This window comes from Penicillium digitatum, chromosome 4 (genome assembly GCF_016767815.1).
Source record: "Penicillium digitatum chromosome 4, complete sequence".
Lineage (NCBI taxonomy): Eukaryota > Fungi > Ascomycota > Eurotiomycetes > Eurotiales > Aspergillaceae > Penicillium > Penicillium digitatum.
The window spans coordinates 1368976-1389226 of record NC_089387.1 but is presented as its reverse complement, the minus strand read 5'-3'; the positions used below and the strand labels follow the sequence as shown (position 1 = coordinate 1389226).

Sequence of the window (20251 nt, the reverse complement as noted above, 5' to 3'; positions counted from 1 at the left end):
ATGAAAAAAACTAAAAAGAGTGAAAAAAAAGGGAAGAACCCGTTCGGGTACAGACTGGTATTCAAATACCGAATAGCACGGCTTTTCGGAATCCCCGATGGAACACCGAGCTTCTAGCATCGCATGTTTTTACAATTTGTTTATATGACATCCTTGCTGGTTGTAATGTTTTACACTATTAATAAAATGTCTCTCAAAGATCCAATTTAATTATATTCAGCTCCGGGCCAAAGGAAGAAAAAAAAAAATTACATCGCGATAGGCGCTATCGGCGGCCCCTCCGTAGCTCTCCCCAGCTCCCTGAGCTTCATTCCAGAAGGGAGGGAAGCTCCGGGTGGCGAACTAGCGCCACGTTACAGTGTACGATTACGTGTATTATTCGATTCCACGGTTTTGCGCTCTCCGTTCCTAGAACCACCGTACTCCGTGAATGTACAGAGTAGTTCTGTATAGAGTGCCTATTCTAAGAGTGAAACGAACCGTTCGAGTATCCAAGATAGTCAAGCAACAGAAGGGAAGGTGTCCTCGAACTCTTAGTGTGTATCTGCCAAGTGCGTAACTTCCGATGCCCAATCGAAGTATAGTTCCATCACCATTCTCTACTTTATCTTGCGAATATTTCTGACGAACCTGTCTCAGCTCCGATCTCTTCCATTTCCTTTTTAACTCTAATCAAATAAAAGGCACGGGCTTTCCAGACCATCAGTTCCCAGAATACCCAAGACCCTGTAAAACCTGCTGATGAAGAGCATCCCAAAGCAGCTTGATTGGCCCCCAATCCCCACCAAGTCCCCAATTATCTGCATCCTCATTGGTGTAACCATCCCGGTTCTGGGTGGCCGTGCAGGGGATCAACGGAACAGTCTGAGATTTCAAGTTCGAGGTTTTGGTATGCTGTACGGGATCCTTCTGTCTGTAGGACGCTATGTGCGCTATTAATATCTGACACTACTAGTACATACAAAACTAGATACCGAGCTAGTACGAAATACTTTCAAAGCTGTGATCAGACCTGTACACTATCTGGAAATGTCAAACATGTCACGCTCCACTTAGTTCGACAGGGTGGAGAGAGCTTGTGAGTCGAGACTTTTTTTTTTAATTGTTCTGGCCAACATAGGATCTTATCTAAGAAATGCTCCGGACCGAGAATTCCTGTCCGGTCTAGCTTTCATGCAGTCTATAATGATCTCCACTTGCATTGTACTCCGTACATTTGGCGAGTTCGATCTCAGAACTATAATCATTGTACCTGGTAATCCCATGTCCCTTGTTCAGACCGTATGAATCCCTTTCTGACCAGCATACCAGCTGCGTCTCAGCCACGCAGGGTCCAACATCATGGGAACTTGGGGTGTGTCGCCACTAGGCGGAATAACTACGAACTATGTTTGCACATTCGCAAATCCCCTTCGTGGTCATCATCTGTAAACCCTTGCGCGGGTTGCCTTCCAAGGGATTCAACAAATTCGCTCCACCGCAGAATGCAGAAATGCAGAAGCCAGCATGGACACGAAGTGTCCAATAACTCATAGGAAAGCCTAGCTCTCCAGCTAATACCGTTAAATACCATACACATCCACGCACCGTTACATCTAGCCCCGACCGCGAAACCCCCCTCTCAAATCAATCCAGCGGAGGCGTGAGAATACCACTACCACCATAACACATCAAGTCTACATCCTCCCCGGCAAAGAACATTAAAACTGCCTCAGCAGCAGCCTGGGCATCATCATCATCCTTCAACCCAGGAACGCGCGAGCGATAAATCTGCTCCAGATACTCTGCCATCACAGCCCCCGACCAACCCGCACGACGCCCAAATTCCTGCGCAAGCTCCCCATTGACAAAAGTGTCGAACTCAAAGTGACCCTGGTACGTCAGCACCCGGCCAAGGTGATACAGACCCTGGATGGCGCACTGCGCACTACTCCCGATACTAGACCACGGTGCCGGCAGCGAGACTCCCGTCTGGCCCGCGGCAGCTTCCGCCTCGGGCGTCGGCACCACCGCGTCACCGTGGATGAGCTGGATGCGGAATGGACTCTGAGCTGTGGCGCGCGCGAGAGGTGGGAAGCGCGCGGTGAAGGAGGGCTGCAGGGTGATGGGCTGAATGCCCATTTCAAAGCCAGCGGGGGAGCGTACAACATGGAAGGTTGATGTTGGTGGGTTGTTGGGGTTTGCTGTGGTGCTGAGGAGGGCTAAGGCGATTATCTGGTGCCCAAAACAGGAACCAAAGAGCTTTATGTTTGGGTAACAGGTGTGCACAGTTTGAATGAAGGACTACATAGCGTGGATCCAGGATTGATCTTCGTAGGCTGAGGATGCCGAGCCCGTGATTAGGATTGCATCTATCGGGTTCAATGGTCCGTCGCCGTAAGGCTCGGCTGGGGACTGGGGGTTGGTTCGCAGAGTTTCCAGAGGAGGTAAAACCCCGCCGACGGCATCGAAGGCCGCTACCTGGACGGCGAGAGGTCCATCTTTGAGGGTTTCTGGGGGCTTGTTTAGGCGCTGGGCGGCTGCTTGCAGGAGGACGCGGAATTGCGAGCTGTATAGACCTCGCGCTTTGTATACTGAGAGGCAGGGAATGTCGGCGTCTAGCACGGCCACGTGAATCTTGTGTTGGACCATGGGCTTGGATATCTTCTATTCAATTGAACGCAATATGTCAAAAGAAAAAAAGCCCCCATGATAAGCGAGTCTACAAATTGAAAAATTGAAAAAATCCGACGCCAAAGGGCGTTCGCATCCCCACGCCCGATAAGGATTTGAGTAATCTGGTGGGGCGTCCCAAAGAGGAAAGCAAATCCTTGTCTGGAGGAGATCTGATGAAAGATCTATGGATAGCATCGGAAACCATATCAAAAGAGAGCAAGTCATGAAACTATCTGAAAGGAGGGCTCGAAGGAGACAGCGAAAAGGAAACGAAAAATAGGATCAAATAGTGCCTCCAGTGACCAGTAATAAGGACAGAATCAAGAAGTGCGAGAGCTAGAACCCTCTTCTAACATTTCCAGTTGACTATTAGAAGACAAGTACATTAAGATGTACCCATGGATAGAACGTGAGTTCGTAATTGCGAGAATAGAGACTTGGATGCTCAAGCATCACGGAACAGACCTCTAATTGTGCCAAGCGCCCAACACACCTTCGTGTTTTGGTGCGCCCCACTCAACGATAATTCTCACATGACAATAATTTTTCAATTTTTATTTCAACTTTCTTAGCGTTTTACACTCTACCACAATAGCCGATTAAATTAAACCTCTCGAGGTTCGAATTTCAAAGGGTATCAATGCATTCTATTAAGCCAAAAATCCTAAAATCTCCCTACTAGCGCGAGAATTTAGGGCTCTGTATTAGCTACTTGTTACGGACCTATCCGTCACCAACCAGTAGTGACCCACAAGGCACACCGATGGGCCACCGAGAGCCAACCAATCAGTCAGTCAGCATTCACGTGCGGTACGACCGGCAGAAAGGGAATGACTGTAGGAAGGCAGCCACTTTCGGCCTGCGACAAGCAAATGGCAATTCTACTCTATGAGAACTTGGAGTACCCTTGACCGCCCAGATCACGTGACCATGACCCCCTACCGATGCCAAGCAGGAGTAGGAAGTCACCGTGACTCCAGTAGATATACTCCAGGGAGTATATCTCAGGGAGTAGGAACGAAGGATATTTAAGGACACTCCCTCATGTACTTAGTTTAGTTCTTCGTCTTCAATCATACATTGTTACTTGTGTTTACATTTGGAACCACGTTGACTCATAAACTATATTATCACTTGTAGACTGCGGCACGATCCGCAATATCCGCGGATATCCGCAATCCATATCCGCAGCCTTGAGGATTTGGATATGGACCTCATATCTATCTATCTACTATTTGCAAGGTCCAGTATTGCCAGACCAATCACCATGTTCCGTTCCGCCAAGCACCAATCAAAATGCAGAGTTACTCTTTGGCACACTTACCGCTTTTGGCCGAGCACCAATCAAAAGTTACTCTTTGGCACACTTACCGCTTTTGGCCGAGCACCAATCAAAATGTAGAGTTACTCTCTGGCACACTTACCGCTTTTTGCGCCGTGGAAAATTGCAAAATTTTAAATGACAAAGGGCCGTTTCGAACATCCAACCATTGTAGGTGTGTTTGACCACTAGGCCACGTGGGCATATTCTTGATATCATTATATCAAAAGTGGTCTATGTATAATTTTTCTGGACTGATTCCAAGTCACATAATCTTTACTACTTATTCTTTACTACTCATGTATACCCTTCTTCACCTAAAAACCCTTCTTCACCTATATTTATATGCATAATTAACTCCATTTCTTTGCAAACTGGATTTTATATCCTTTACACTGCTATATAATATGTATATTGACCCCATTGTCTGAATATATATATCTAAAAAAAAAAATTAATATCCTGCATATATGTTACACATTTGTACACTACAATATTCCAATGTATAATACATATACCTTATCCACTGATTTTATCCTCTCATTTATTTAGTGTAGTGCCTTTCGCTCCACCTATACAGCCGAGGGCTAGGGCTTGCCTACTATATATAACTGCCCACGACTCACTTACTTCCTCTATCAATATACCTTCCCTGATACCTCACTTTATCCCATCCTTGGAATCCTTGGAATAGACAATGCCAACCGTCTCAAGTATCTTTTGTACCCGCTGTGGTTCTTCTACTCCCTTCGCTGGGTTACCAGATGAGCGTCGTCGGGTCCAATCGGCCAGATGTCCACCATGTACTACTGCCGTCCGCCGCGGCGAAGACAAGTGGATCACCAGAAACGGTGAAACCCGTCACTGTGCCAGTTGTGGCATTGGCTTTCCTGCCCGTTCGAAATATGCCAGGTGCCAGCCATGTCGTACGCAGGATCAGACTACTCTGCCAGCTCTGTTCACTATCTCTTCTACTCCTCGAGTATGTGATACATGTTCCAATGTCCTCCCACAGTATGAACAATCCCGTCGTGTCTGCCACCGTTGCCGCCGTCGGCAAGTATCCCAACGTTCAACTGCCAATACCCCTCTACCTACCCCTATCGAGACGCCTCTGCCAATGTTAATACACGCTCCCTCTTCGCCATTCCGGCCCATTGTCCCATCCCCAAGTTCAAGACCACCGGCGACGCCTATGACACCCGGGTGTCAGACATTCCCCTCTCCCCGGACTGGAACACCCGGAACACCAGTGCCGCCCCCTACGCTACGTTGTTGCAACTCATGTGGCGTTCGCCTTCCGCTGTCCCTTCAAAGGTACCGGTTCTGTGGTCCCTGTAGGGCAGTTAACCAGCGTGTACGTCGACGGGCGGGGGTCCCACGTGGCTTTCGGTCCAGTTTAGAGATACCTGATGCGTTAGATATTGGGGACTTGGTCGTGGAATGTTGTAAGTGCCATGCCCTTTTTTTCAAGAATGAGGTTCAAGTTACAATTGATGGCATTGAAAAATGCTGTATGCGGGGTGCGATTTTTGATGAATTGGATCCCCTATCGCTACCGGGCACTGTTTCTGATGATATTAAGCGCCTGTTCAGTACAAATGACACTGATGCTGTTCATTTTCGGAAGCACATTATGCAGCTGAACCAAGCATTGACCTTCACTTCGGTTTCTGCAACCCGTGATAGCCGTCTTAGTAGAAGTGAGGCCGTTTTGACGTATTCCATTGAGGGCACGAATCGTCATTTCTCGGGACCTTTACGTGGTATAGTTGATATCTTTTCCCGATTACCAATGATTCCTACTAATATTCTTCCAAGGTGAGAGCCCGTCATACGCTGGACTGTATATGATTGATCCTAATACCGCGGATGATATTCGCTCGAACATGAATCCAAACCTCCAGACCGCAGGGCGCCGTGTTATGTCAAAGATTAGCCGCTGGGTCGAGGCGAATAACGACTTTGTGCCTCTTTTTCGACGTGCACGGATAGCCTTAGAGGAGTCTCGCTTGCCCCAGTTACGTTTGAATGCCCAGCTACGACTTATACCAAATCCACAGGGTGGGCGCCAGTATGATCTACCGGTATCTACCCATGAAATTGGTGCTTTCCTTCCTGAATCAAATCGCCTTCGATACATTGACGCTGAATGGAGTCGCGAAAGTGGCCGTGATATATGTCTATATCTCCACGAACGACCAGATAGTCGCATAGATGCAGACTTCCCTAGGATTTCTGACTTGGTGCACGAAGTCGACGAAGTGTTAGGAATAGATGGACGGCCTCAATACCTTGCTTTGATTCACCAATCCCACCCTTTATACCTTCCCCTTCACTATGTGCTTTTTTGGCCAGAGGGTGGTGTAGGACATCACCGTGCGCTACGTCTTCGGAATACAACACAGTCTGGTGCGAGAAGAGTCCGTGATAAAATCACTCCGCAGATGTGGGCAAGGTTCCTACTCTATACCCGGTCAAATTCTTTCAATATCGTTCATCGAGGTGGGGCTCTCTTCCAGCAGTTCTTGGTTGACCTTTACCTTATGGTAGAGAAGGGACGTTTGGAGTTCTATTCTGCCCCGAGGAACCAGAAGAAGTTCCGTGCTGAACAATACACAAAGTAAGTATACTTTGCTTTACCTGAAACTATATACTAACCACTATATATAGGATTATCCAGTACCGCCGCAATGCTATGGAGCAAGGCATTCCAGCGAAGGACCTTGGGCGCCCAGTCATTTTACCCTCTTCATATAAAGGTGGCCCCCGCGATAGGACAAACTCATTCCGTAACTCTATTGCAATCATACAGCAGTATGGAACACCGTCTCTATTCGTTACATTCACAGCGAATCCCAATTGGCCAGAGGTCCAACGCAATCTATACAAAGATACAAATGGTGTCCCATCACAACGACACTGGGACCGCGCAGACCTGATTGCCCGGGTTTTTGAAATGAAGCGTAAGCAGTTGATGGATGACTTTCTTAAGCACAAGATATTCAGTCATTGCCAGGCATATGTGTTTGTTATCGAGTATCAGAAGCGAGGCCTGCCTCACTCTCATATCCTTTTTTGGATCTCAAATTTCGACCATCATAACCCACGTGTTATTGATGACTTTGTCTGTGCAGAACTCCCGGACCCTGATGAAGATCCTATGCTTTTCGATTTGGTAACGTCTTACATGATGCACGGCCCCTGCGGAGACCTTCACCCCAATGCCGTCTGTATGGTCGAAAAGAATGGGCGGAAGGTATGCTCAAAAGGCTTTCCGAAGCCTTTTACCAATGAGACAATTCCACCAGATAACGCATACCCCATTTACCAACGCCGTCAAGGGTTCAGTCACACAGTGAAGCACCCATTATATCGTGATCAAGATATCCAGATTGGTAACGAATGGGTGGTTCCTTTTAATCCATTCCTTCTCCGCAAATACCGCGCACATATCAATGTTGAGGTCTGTGCTGGGATGTTCGCTGTGAAGTACTTGCATAAGTATTTACACAAGGGCCCTGATCGGGCTACTGCGGAATTGACGCTAAATGAGGCAAAGGACTTGATCTCCGGCCGATACATTGGATCATCTGAGGCTGTCTGGCGTTTACTGGAATTTGATATTGAGTGTATTAAACCTTCTGTCTTACCTTTGGTTGTCCACCTTGAGGACCGGCAATCTGTTATCTTTGATGAAACCTTAGGTGACAATGAGCTTGAACAGCTCTTGAATAGTTCGAAGACCCCATTGACCGAGTTCTTCCGTTGGTATATAGAGAATCCCGATTCTCCACGATATATCTACCAAGAATTCCCACGTCATTTTGTCTACCGCCAGAAGAAATGGCACCCTCGACAACCCTCCAGTGAGATGCAAATTGGCCGTGTTCATCCACTACGTCCTAACCTAGGAGATGTCTATTTCCTACGCTATCTCTTGATGTCTGTGCCAGGACCGTCAGGTTACGAAGACCTTCGTACATATAATGGGGTTATATATCCTACTTTCAAGGAATCATGTGAGGCCCGTGGTCTCCTTCGACAAAATGATGAGTGGATTAAATGTTTCGAAGATGCCATTCACTTTCAGGTATACAAAATATTTAATCCACCTCCCTCCCTTGAGCTATCTAAGACTAACCTTTTTTTAGACTGGCAGAGTTCTCCGTATGATGTTTATATCCGCTATCCTAAATGCTCCTTTGGATAGTTCTTTAGCAAGTCAAATCTGGGATAAGTTCAAGGAGCATTTCGGCGATGATCTTCCTCCTCGCATTCGCCGGTTAACCAACCAGTTCGACCCACCTAACGATAAATCAAATGAGGACTTGGCTCTTTGGTATATCCAGCAGGATCTCGCATTCTCTGATAAGACGTTAGAGGAATATGATCTCCCTTACCCTATCAATGATTGGGCCTCTATCCTTACTGTTCAATATGAGGAGGTTCAGGAGGAATTATCCTACGATCTGGATAAGCAACGCAGTGATTTTGAACAACGATATCACCTTATGACAGAAGGTCAGAAGGCTGCCTTTGATAGTATTGTCCGGCAGGTCGAGGGAGACCCAAACAATGCCCGTTTCTTCCTACATGGTCCTGGTGGGACAGGGAAAACTTTTATTTACCACGCGCTAGCTTCGTATTTCCGATGGCGCTCCCCTGGTGCTGCGGTACTATGTGTGGCGTCTACCGGCGTTGCATCACTACTCCTTGAAGGTGGTCGTACCGCACATAAACGCTTCCGTGTCCCAGTGCCATGTGATGAGGCCAGTACCTGTTCCATTGCAAAACATACTGCGGCGGCAAAGTTGATTTCTCTGACACGATTGATCATCTGGGATGAAACTCCTATGACACATCGGGATGTTTTTGATGCGGTGGATAGGATGCTTCGTGATATTCGCGAAACTGACTACCCTGGGGCAAGCCAGCTACCCTTTGGTGGTATTCCGACAGTCTTTGGCGGTGACTTCCAACAAACGCTACCAATTGGTCCTCAGGGTAGTAATACCCGCGCCTCGATTGTTCAATCCACTCTACAGTTTGCCTATGTCTGGGATTCTTCAATCCAAATTCTCTCATTGGTTGAAAATATGCGCCTTCGCTCAATAAATCCTGCCAATGTCTCCCTCGCCCAATGGCTTTCCCAGCTTTGTACGGATGAAGCGATGGAGGGGTTGATTCCGGTACCAGATTGTCTCCTCCCAAATACAGGCTATGAGGTAGATAAATTTGTGGACTCAATTTATCCCGAAGATGACTTGCATCGGTTAGCTAATGTGGCCGATCCTACAACTCTCTCACGTTCCTGTCGGTTCTTTGCGGAGCGCGCTATTCTAACAACAAAGAATACTGATGTTGATGCCTTTAATGAGTCTATTCTTCCGTTTCTCCCAACCGAAGAATGGAGTTTAAAGTCATCAGACTCATGTGACCTTGGTGCCGGTCTCAATTCTGATATTGATCTACGGGAAGATTTAACACCGCAATATCTACGCACTCTATCTCCGAGTGGTTTCCCATTAGGTGATATTCGCGTAAAGAAGGGCGCTCCGGTAATGCTGCTTCGGAATATCGATCCGCGTAACGGCCTTTGAAATGGTACCCGTATGATTGTGACCAATATCCGTCCTCGATGTCTTGAGGTATCAATTATGAGTGGTTCATGCCTTGGGGAAACGCGCCTGATCTTCCCTATCACCTTGACCTCAAAGGACAATGACTATGCATTTATAGTTAATCGTGTGCAGTTCCCAATACGGCTAGCCTTTGCTATGACTATCAATAAATCACAAGGTCAATCGCTTGCTAGGGTAGGCCTCGATCTCCGTATATCTCCTTTTGCGCACGGCCAGCTCTATATTGCATTCTCCCGCTCATCGGACGCAAGTCAGGTATAGGTCCTTTTACATCCCGAGAATATTGAAAAGGTTATGAACAATGTGGTTTACCGTGAGGTTTTTTGCCCCCTTTTTACAACTACCAGGTTCTCAGGATATCAGGGTCCCCCTCTCTCGCACATTAGCAAGCCGTCGGCGAGCTTTAACTTTAGGTAGAAGAGTATAGTATACTACATTTATTGAGTACATATATCTCTTACTCGACATTGTGTTTTATGATAAAGGATGATCTTTAAATTCCGTACTTTCTTTTTTCCGGTCTCCGGAATAAACTGAACAATTCTTCTTTTATATTTATATTTATAAAACCTCTATTGTCCCCTACTTTCTATCTTCAACCTATCTTTCTTTCTCATTTACTTTATCATTCAATATATCGAGTACCTCAGGCCCTCTTTCTTCAGCTACTACGTAGAATACACATTGTTTCTTTGCGGGGATTGTTATGATTGGTAGCTCCCCTGCAGACCCAAAGGCTATCAGGATGAGTTGTCTGACTTCATCTCAAGGGCCGACATACCCTCATCTTCGGATATGATTAATCCCTTAGATGGCCTCCCTCTCACAGTCGATTACTGTAACCGGTGGAAGATGATGCGGTAGCAATTGTTTAGGGTATACCATCTATCCGTACACCCGATAACGGCGCCCCGTGTGTCTCTGTGCGTGCAGACCAGTTCGTTCCGTATATATCAATCTCTCTCCGCTCTATAAATTTCCACTTATATTATTGTAGTATTCCTGGTGACCCTAATGATTCGGAATACGATAGATACGCACCTGCTATGGCCAATGGTTCGTTATCTTTCATTGGTACTTTTACCAGTGGGACAACTGATCCTAGCGGTAACCGTATCTTCGTTCTTAGTACCACTGTGTACAATAACGAGAGGTCCCGTGCCCTGGATAATAAGCCTGAGATGTTGACTTCTTTCAATGTTGTCTGTGCCTTGCCGAAAACCGAACGCTGGCAGAATTTCCCCACACCAGCTCCTAGGAGGCAGCTCCAGGCCTCAGGTGATTGGGTTAGATATAGTACCTACCAGAACCAGCAATATCTCTGTATGGTAGTTTCATCTCTCTCTTTTCTGTCTAGGGCACTGTCCACAGCGAAGGCCGCTATACCTTCCGTTTCGACTATACCAGGCCGACGTCGTCGCCGTGCGCTCGGTGAAGGCATGTCCGAGGCTCCAATGCCAGATAAGCCCTCAACCCCTAGGACTACCATATCACGTAATGAATCCCCCACTACTAGCCCTTCCCCTCGCCAGGATACACCTTCACCACAAATCCGAGCGGCTTCTATACCTTCTTCTCCAGGTGAATCTTCCGTTTATAATGATTATGATCCTACGTCAATAGACGGGTCTCCACCTCCGGAGTCCCCGAAACGGCGGCGTTCTCCTTCTCCAGTCCCAGAACCGGAGAGGAAGAAGAAGAAGTCCCGGAAGTCAAGGAAATCCACGGCCACTGCAGATAATGATGGTCATGCTGACCGTTAGATTGCAGTTGAAACCGAGACCGACGACACGTCTAAGAGGCGTAAGCGCCGTTAGCGAGGTTGGGATATGTATAGGGTATTCATTGCGTGGATGTAGACTTACGTTGGTCCTTATCATGGTATGTAGCTGTAGGTCTTTGCTCATCGTTAAGGCGTCGGGATCCCTATTCCCAATGACTTAACGCCGAGTAGCATGTAATGTAGCCAACTGCAGAACAATATGCTTACATTACCCTCTATACTTTTAAAAAAATACCGACATTTGACCTATGCCTACCTTTTCTTCATTGACATGTATCTGTGCTATATACAAATTGACTGGGTTACACAATTACCTTCTTAAGAAGACGGAGGATATACCTGACATTGCATGTACAAGGGCTATAAAGTCCCTATAGAATTAGGTCTCCAAGCTCCAAAAGAGAAGACTATAATGGATAGACCATGAGAAAGGAGATAACTTACTAAAAATGGCAGAATTGTGGTTGTTCTTTCTCTAATATATGTTGTTAGCTTAATTTTCCATGTACAAGGGCTTAGCAAGGGAGGGAGGCCGCGCTATGCGCGGCCCAAAACCTTGTCCATTGGATATCTGCGGATATCCAATGGATATCAAACAATACAAACATGCCTAGACTCGTGACCTCAAGGGGTATGCATTATTATTATACATTCCTATGTATTTTTCGTGTAATACTTGGTACTCGAGGTTGTTGAATATCACCAGGTAAGTATAATTTCTGACCTCGGTCAGAAATTATGGGTGGAAGGTCAAGCACTGCTCTACTTATAGTAGTATACAATTGGAATCTCTGACCACGGTCGCAAATCTAGTCTTTGACCACGGTCAGAAATTCAGTCTATGCTTTTTTGGGGGGTTTTATGAATTTGAATCTTCTAGGACCTATTTGCTATTTACAGATCTAACTGGAAGCCATCTGGTAACCTTGGCTGTTTTCGAATCCGCCCTGAACGACTTGGAATACTCCCATCGACCAGCATCTCTGGAAGCTCATCATCCTCTTCAACAGCCTCGCATGGTCGTTTTTGAGGTTGTTTTCCTTTTGCCCGTCTACATCGCTCAGCCCTATCATCATCCGAGTCATTATCACCGCTCTCAGTGTGCTGGGTAGCCTCGAGTCCAGTCTCTTGATCCTCCTCCTCGTTATCACTGATAGGCTCTAAGACCTCAAGCTGTGGTAATGATCTCCGAGTTTGATCTAGCAAAGCAGCTTCACTTTGAGATAGATGCTCTTTGATAATCTCCAGCTCCTCTTGCCGAAGATCAAAGTTGGTAGCAAACTGATGCAGCATCAGGCCACGGATTGTACTCGGCTTCAATTGACCACGACGGTAATGACAGATATCACGAGCACAATTGAATAGTCGTTCAACACCAGCACCACTAGCAGGGATAGATAGAATGTCCCTTGCTATCCTAGCTAGGGTCGGGAAGCTCTTCTCATATTCCTTCCAGAAAAGTCGAGGTTTCTGTCGCTCAATTCCACGAGCAAGATATCGTGCAATCTCGTCGTCATCTGGTTTTGTAAGCTCTTCCAATGGCTGGTTCTGGGATGCACAAGCAGCATCAAGATCACAGTCATCATTCTCATCGATGGCTACTCCAGAAGTCTCCAGTACCGCTGGGTCATTAGTATCATGCGTAAGCATCTTCCTATATCGATCGAACTCTCGGCTCAGGACCTCTTGATAACGATTCGCATAATCAATATCGCCCTGCCAATCAGTCGAGGAAAAGTACCGGAGCTTCTTTGATGGAGAGAAGATTGTTGCTAGAGCGTAGATGTCACCATAAGGCTCGTATTCGGTGGCAGTTTAGTACTTGGAGAGCTTTTTCTTTGCTGTTTGGAGTGCCCATAACATCCGTTTCTTCCAGATCACACCTTTATTCTTAAGCTTCGCCTCGGCTGCATCGAGATGAGAGAAAAGCTTATTGTAGATACTGTAGATATTGTGTGCGGTAATATCCTTTGTCTTTGATAGCATCATTGTGAAATCAAAGAAGGGCTTTGTCAGAAGAAGAAGATACTCGACTTGACGCCACTCTTCTTGATCGAGCTTGAAATAAAGATATTGATGATCAGTACAATACTGATCATAGAATGGCTGGAGCTTCTTGGCACGGTTGAGCATCAGAAATGTTGAATTCCATCGTGTCCGAACATCTTGGATTGGAATCAATGCAGGCTCCGGCTGAAGGGCTATAAATGCCTCCCGACGTTGTGGGCTTGCATTAATAAAGACTGCTAGTCCTCGGATCTTCCATACTTTTATTAGTCTAGCCATTATAAGGATCTAGGGGTAGAAGATATACCTTTTTCAATGTATATGTGATCTGGATACTGCCGGAGGTATTGCGCTTATTCTGGAAAGAGTGGGTTTTTTCCTCGGACCACTCTAACTCGATCTCCTTATTGCTTGGCACTGCCTTAAGCTTCCCAAGAAGCTCATTCAGACTCAGCTGGATCACATGCGCGATGCATGGAACGCGGAAGATTGAGAGATCTGATGAATGCTGAGACTGAAGGTGGTCCTGGACACTCTGCATCAAAGTATTGTTGTTGGTTGCGTTGTCTGTAGTCACTGATAGGACACGATCCGAGATACCATGCTCTGTTAGGATCTGGGTCACGGTTTTACTGAGATTTTCACCAGTATGGGAGCCATGAAGAGGCTCAAAGCCTAGAAGAATCTCACAATAATCCCAGTTATGATCGATAAAGTAACCAGTGATAGCCATAAAGGCCTGCTGGAAAGGAGAAGTCCAGCAATCCAAGGCTATTGATAGCCGACACCCCTCTGGAAGCCTCTGTAGAATCCCCTTCTGGTTATTCTGGATTGTTATATCGAGATGACGTCGAATGGTTCGTGCTGATGGAATTGTAAGTTTAGTGGATGATTGTTGAGCAACCTCTAACATGCGGTGGAATTGGGGGTGTTCGATCACTCGAAAGGGTAGATTTGCAGTCGAAATGAATCTCAGAATAGCATCGGAGAGACGGTCTTGGGTTAATGATATACTAGTGGTACCTGGCTAGATTAAAGTACTCAATGTTAGCTGCTAAATTGTAAAGAACTTAACCACTGTAGTAACGCCAGTTAAGTACCCTGGTTGACATACCATTCTTTTGATAAGCTGGTCGATTCTTAGGCCACTTTTTTTTGAACATGCGCCAGTTTTGAGGTGCGCTGTCATAGGCGAAGAACCAGCACGCCGGAATCTTGGATGGCCAATTGTACAGAGACATGCCTTGCACATAACCTTCGGCTTTCCATTTTTGTCATTCGCAACCTGGTAGAAGCTGTCCCAGATATCCGATTTGCTTTTTGATTCCCATCGAATTGTATTCTTAATATCAGACTGAGATCCATACTCGGTTGTAAGCCACCAACTAACGAATTTATTGCGTACGTCCTCCATGTCATCACATATAGAATCAGATGGATATAAAACCCAGTGCTTTTGAAGGGGAGGTCCAACACGAGTAAGGGATAAGGGCGCAAAAGTTGAACGAGTTAAACGAGTCGGCGATATCGGGACCGGTGTTTGGATACCCAAAAAATCAGAGAAGTTGTCAGGATAAATCTGATCAGAAGCTAAATCCACATCCGAATTGGTGAATGAGAACTGTGATTGAGACATTGAGAAGTTAACAATTATAATATATAGTGTAGTAGGGTGCTTAAAAGAACAGAGAAGCTTACATCTAAACTAGTAGAGGTTTTCAGGGCCCCTGAATCAGGGGTAAAGTAAACGTACTAGGATATTCTGACTTAGACTTACTTTCGATATGGTTTACCTAAATGATTGGCTGTATTGTATATTAGTGCGGATAATTGGAGGATATCCTGCGGATCTTAAGGATATCTTGAGGATATCTTGAGGATATCTTGCGGATATTTTATGGATATTTTGTGGATATCCACAAGATATCCGCAAGACATCGAAACTCGCAAAGTCCGCATTTTGAGAACTTTTATCTCGGGTTTCTCAAGTTCTAGTAGTCAAAACGGATTAAGAAAATAATCAGTAGACAGCTGGGACTCTTAGCTTTTATTTGAGCCTAAAATCGAACGAACTTATCCAATAATAAAGGTTTTGATTTTCCATGTTCTATCTCCTACGAAGTTTATCATAGTTAACAGTAGTTAAATATATATTTCTACATGTAATTTACCACAAAATCGTTAATCTACGGCCACCTTTACATGAAAACGTTGGACTAAGAAAACTACGACACCACCTACAAATACTGTATAAGGAGACCTTCGATACATGTCTATTTCCTAAAATTTCAAAGGGCCGACTGTCGATTGAAGGGGTTGGTTCTGTCAGGACCAAACATGCGTTTATTTCAGTGGTAAGGAAATATTGGTAAGCTGCATTAAGATCATGTGACAGGCTATAAGGGGGAAAGTAAGCGAGAGTTATGCTAGTGCGGATATGGATATAAACTCATATCCGCAGTGCGGATGTGGATATCAACTCATATCCAATATCCGCAAATTGCGGATATAAGGATCGATCTGATATCCATTGGAGCGGATATGCCGCAGTCTAATCACTTGACAACACCTACGAGCAGACCAATACCGCGGTATCGATCTACTCGGCGCTCTACCTGGCATCGTTCCTCGATACCCTCAAAAGGACTTAGGCTGGAATAAGACTGTGCGCAGCAACAGCTCGGTTGAGAGACAGATCGTTGGCGTTGGAGGACCAGCACAGGCAAGTATTATCAGGAAAGCTTCTAACATAACTGTGACCAGTTAGGCAGTGCGTAACACTACTACGCGCCTATATCTATAGGCGCGGTAGTAAAACTAGTAGGCGCTAAAAAGACCCTAATCCTATCTAGGAAAAAGCGTTAGAAACCTAAGATGCTTTTCATTAACCTAAAAATAGCCGAAAAGTGAGGGTTAGTAGTAAGTACTTATAGCCTAATATTACTTTAGTTTAATAGCCTCTAATTACTATTTATGTCAGGGTGCGGGCTGGCAGGACGGTGTGATAGGAGATGGCTAGTAGGGACAGGTCATAACAGATCAGATTCCAATTGACAGGTACAGGCAGGAGCAGGCTATTATACAAGACGTAGCTCGAAGAGCTACAACAGGATCTAGAACCGAAGTTCAGATAAACAGGTCGGAGATCACGTGCTGTGATCTTCCTCTTACTAAGCATTACGGTTCACACCGTGACAAATGTCCTATTCGAGGATTTAACGGGAAGCTTAGCAAGCCGATAATATATATCACCTTTCTTACAATATATGTGGACGGAAGGATATAGTAGTAAGTTCCGATATTGATTGCCGATCTCGGAAAGTACGATATGATTCTCGGAAGAAAATGGTTTATAGAAAATGATATCCTATTGGACTGCCGTCGATACCGAATGATCTAGCCGGACGAGAAGACACTTTTCGACGATATAGTAAGCAAAATGGCAGTACCGATACCTACTGCTATTCTCTAGAAACCGAAGCCGAATCCTAACCATCAAGCCGATGCTAATCGACGAGACCGTCTTCTTGATCGAAAGGTATCGAAGACGAAGAATAGATAAGAATATATACGGGAACGACATAGGTGAGAGGCCGATTCAAAAAAGTTAAAAGCGTATATATATATATACTAAGGATTTAGAAGCTATATGTTAGGCCTAAAAGGCTAGGGATCTAGCTAATACTAAGTTTGAAGCTTTAATGGCGGTAAGAGATAGTAATAGTGGAAATATGTTAATATGGAGTTGAATGCAGTTACTACCTCGAAAATTATCGTTGAGTGGGGCGCACCAATACACGAAAGTGTGTTGGGCGCTTGGCACGATTACCATGTGTTTCCCCAAGCCCTAAGACCAACCCATATTTCTGGCCAAACGTGTAGAAACCCCAAGCCTCTCGCCCGATAGATTAATGATATGTGCATGAGAGTTCCAGGGCTGATCGATATGATCTGCCTAGAGCACTGCCTCTTTAGGATCTAAATCAACCCAACCAGCTGGCTCATGCACCACGCACAACACGCGCGACTACCAATACGATCGGTCGTGGTCAGAATATGTTGTGCCAGAGGACAGTAGATAACCTCATACTGTCGGCCGAGACTGTGACTGGTTGGATGTTAGAGATGTGCACGAGCGTAAGAAATCTGTTATTATGTGAAAAAGGGACTAGAATCTTGTACCTTGCCCTGGTTTCAACATCATTTTGCCGCCTGGACCCCAAGCAGTTTGTTGAACTACTGGAGCTCACAAGCTTCTACTCGCGGGTCTGCACGAGGTAACTCCTTCATTTGTTTCCTCAACAAAGTCTTTTGGCACCCGCCAATCACCACACACCTGGACCCCCCGGGACCCTCACCCCCATGATGGCCGGCTCACACGTCGGAGACAGCCGTCATCAACTGGCTACTCAGCCCTCGCATTTACGAATGCATGAACTTCAATCTGTGGAGAAAGATCTTTGTATTATAGAAACCATAGCACTGCACGTCCCAATACCCCATGGGAGGTCGCGGGAGCAAGCTTTCGCTTGCTCCCTGCCGGACGTTAAATATATCTACCTACCTACCTAACATCATTTTGCCTTTATCACCACTTCACAACGATATCGACATTTAACGTCTTCCGGTCTTCCATCGTTCCTATTTCCCCAATGTACCTTTAAAATATATTGAAGCCATACGTGATCCCCCACTGCCATCACAACATCCCACCCCGCACATTGCGCCATCCCGGCCCTTCAACCCCCAATCAGCTTTCTTTAGTGGCACTCATTGCGCTATATAAGAATACTAGGGATACACGGAAATGCTTAGAATGCTATTCCAAATCATCAAACCTCGTCACGCCATATTGCCCACTACGTTGCTCAGCATTTACATAGAATTGTCGAGATATAAATGACCAAACGCCCCGCACCCCTTTGCTTCATCTATCATTTTCCCATCTTTAATTACCATCATGGCTCCCGCTGCTACCTCCTCTCTTCCAATTGCCCCACACGACCTCGCAGGGCCGATCTCATGGGATCTGTTCCCAGATGGACTGAAAACCACCGGCCAACATCCCCCGTTGTACGACCACATTATCCCCTTTGAAAAGTTCCCTAAACAAATCGATGGCCCAACAGTCTGGAAGGCCGAGGATCACCGCGAGAACCCTGAAAAATGGACGCACATCTTCACCCAGGATCAGATCGATGAGCTGAGCACAGCATCGGATGCTTTCCTCGCATCCAAGATTCCGCTCACCGGAATCTCCAAGGTGAGAACAATAGGCTCCATATCGAGAAAGCTTGAAAAACTGAAACTGATCATTATTCCAATAGACCAACTTTCAACTCTTCACTCTAGCCACCTACCTGCAAGATTTGCGCGCAGACCTTCTCGACGGCAAGGGCTTCATCCTCTTCAAGGGCTTCCCCGTCGAGAAATGGGGTAACCACAAGTCCGCCGTGGCATATATGGGTCTCGGCACATATCTCGGCTACTTCGTCAGTCAAAACAGCCGCGGCCACGTCCTCGGCCATGTTAAGGATCTCGGCGAGGACGCGACCCAGATTGACAAAGTGCGCATCTACCGCACCAATGCTCGGTGAGTTTCGTCTCCGGCGAATCAAACAAGACCAAACGAACAATAAACTAACCCTCTCATCCTAGCCAATATTTCCACGCGGATGATTCCGACATCGTCGGTCTCCTCTGCATCGCCAAGGCCCTCGAAGGCGGCGAATCAGACCTCGTCTCCTCCCACCACGTCTACAACACTCTCGCCGTAGAACGCCCAGATGTCCTCAAGACCCTCACAGAACCAATCTGGTACTTCGACCGCAAGGGTGAGAAAAGCAAGGGTCAGGAAGATTACATTCGCACCAGTGTGGTGTACCTCGAGCGCGGCGAGAAGGGCCGCGTTTACACAAAGTAAGTCCCACAATCATCTTCCATTTCCATCCCCAATTATCAATCATCGCATCTAATAACAAACCAAGATGGGACCCATACTATGTCCGCTCCCTCAGCCGCTTCAGCGACGCAGGAATCATTCCCCCTCTGTCCAACGCACAACAAGAAGCCCTGCGCGTGCTGGAAGAAACCTGCGTGCGCTTGTCGCTGCATATGATCCTCGATATTGGTGATATTCAGTTCTTATCAAATGCACACGTTCTGCATGCCCGCACCGCGTACACAGATCATGCGCCCCCCGCCCCACGCCGCCATCTTATGCGTCTTTGGCTGGCGACGCCCGAGAGTGAGGGTGGGTGGAAGTTACCGTTCTGGGATAGCAATGAGAAGAAGAGGGGTGGGATTCAGGTTGATGACCAGGCTCCTGTCGCGCTTTTGGATGCGGAATGAAGCTTGGTTTCGGGTTTGCTTGCGGGGCTTATTGATTTGAATGATACCTTTATTCAGTTAGTTTTTTTTTCTTTTACTTTCTTCTCCATGTTGTCTGAGACTTGCTAGTCTAATGGTAGGACCGTCTGATTGGTGCTTCGACGGAACCCTCAGGTCTTCTTGTACTTTTCCGAGGCTCTTCGCTGTCCGTTAGGAACTGATAACCGTGCTCGTTGAGCCAGTCACTTCTCCATTCCCCAGAGATAGCCCTTCGTGACCCAGAGGATGTGTTATTTGTTGTAAGTCTACCGTGAGGTTCAAGCGAAACGGAAACTATGTGGTTTAAGGACTGTGAAGGAACATGAGTCAAATTGCTTAGATGCGAGTGAAGTTGCTCGATGGGGCGAGGAAGAGGAGTATGAAGAAAGGGGGCCTTGGAGAAAGGCCACAAACACGATGTATGCAAAAAAAAAAAGGGAAGCCGAAGAGCCTCCGTTGGATGAATTTACC

General features: G+C 46.3%; 6 protein-coding genes across 6 annotated transcripts; 4 read left to right on the top strand and 2 right to left on the bottom strand.

Annotated features, from left to right (window-relative positions):
• Nucleotides 1-741: 741 nt before the first annotated feature.
• Pdw03_0463 (uncharacterized protein) lies at nucleotides 742-1528 on the top strand (the record flags this gene model as incomplete). The annotated part of the gene is made up of 6 exons (XM_066099609.1): nucleotides 742-896; nucleotides 956-981; nucleotides 1057-1078; nucleotides 1134-1255; nucleotides 1312-1427; nucleotides 1484-1528. 6 exons carry the CDS (start codon nucleotides 742-744, stop codon nucleotides 1526-1528), a joined length of 486 nt encoding a protein of 161 aa, XP_065957336.1.
• A 98-nt stretch (nucleotides 1529-1626) lies between these two features.
• Nucleotides 1627-2121, bottom strand: Pdw03_0462 (putative glutamine amidotransferase-like protein; the record flags this gene model as incomplete). Its single annotated transcript, XM_066099608.1, has 1 exon — nucleotides 1627-2121. The coding sequence occupies one exon, from the start codon at nucleotides 2119-2121 to the stop codon at nucleotides 1627-1629; it is 495 nt and encodes a 164-aa protein (XP_065957335.1).
• Nucleotides 2122-2283: 162 nt separating this feature from the next.
• Nucleotides 2284-2631, bottom strand: Pdw03_0461 (class I glutamine amidotransferase-like protein; the record flags this gene model as incomplete). The annotated part of the gene is made up of 1 exon (XM_014675039.2): nucleotides 2284-2631. One exon carries the CDS (start codon nucleotides 2629-2631, stop codon nucleotides 2284-2286), a length of 348 nt encoding a protein of 115 aa, XP_014530525.2.
• Nucleotides 2632-4897: 2266 nt separating this feature from the next.
• Pdw03_0460 (transcriptional factor B3) lies at nucleotides 4898-7338 on the top strand (the record flags this gene model as incomplete). The annotated part of the gene is made up of 8 exons (XM_066099607.1): nucleotides 4898-4958; nucleotides 5085-5293; nucleotides 5398-5424; nucleotides 5607-5742; nucleotides 5798-6599; nucleotides 6650-6942; nucleotides 6996-7003; nucleotides 7288-7338. The coding sequence occupies 8 exons, from the start codon at nucleotides 4898-4900 to the stop codon at nucleotides 7336-7338; spliced, it is 1587 nt and encodes a 528-aa protein (XP_065957334.1).
• A 714-nt stretch (nucleotides 7339-8052) lies between these two features.
• Nucleotides 8053-9579, top strand: Pdw03_0459 (PIF1 helicase; the record flags this gene model as incomplete). Its single annotated transcript, XM_066099606.1, has 4 exons — nucleotides 8053-8069; nucleotides 8131-8146; nucleotides 8218-8652; nucleotides 8983-9579. 4 exons carry the CDS (start codon nucleotides 8053-8055, stop codon nucleotides 9577-9579), a joined length of 1065 nt encoding a protein of 354 aa, XP_065957333.1.
• An 8792-nt stretch (nucleotides 9580-18371) lies between these two features.
• On the top strand, nucleotides 18372-19762 carry Pdw03_0458 (Taurine catabolism dioxygenase TauD/TfdA; the record flags this gene model as incomplete). Its single annotated transcript, XM_014674871.1, has 4 exons — nucleotides 18372-18674; nucleotides 18739-19004; nucleotides 19070-19330; nucleotides 19399-19762. 4 exons carry the CDS (start codon nucleotides 18372-18374, stop codon nucleotides 19760-19762), a joined length of 1194 nt encoding a protein of 397 aa, XP_014530357.1.
• Nucleotides 19763-20251: the final 489 nt, after the last annotated feature.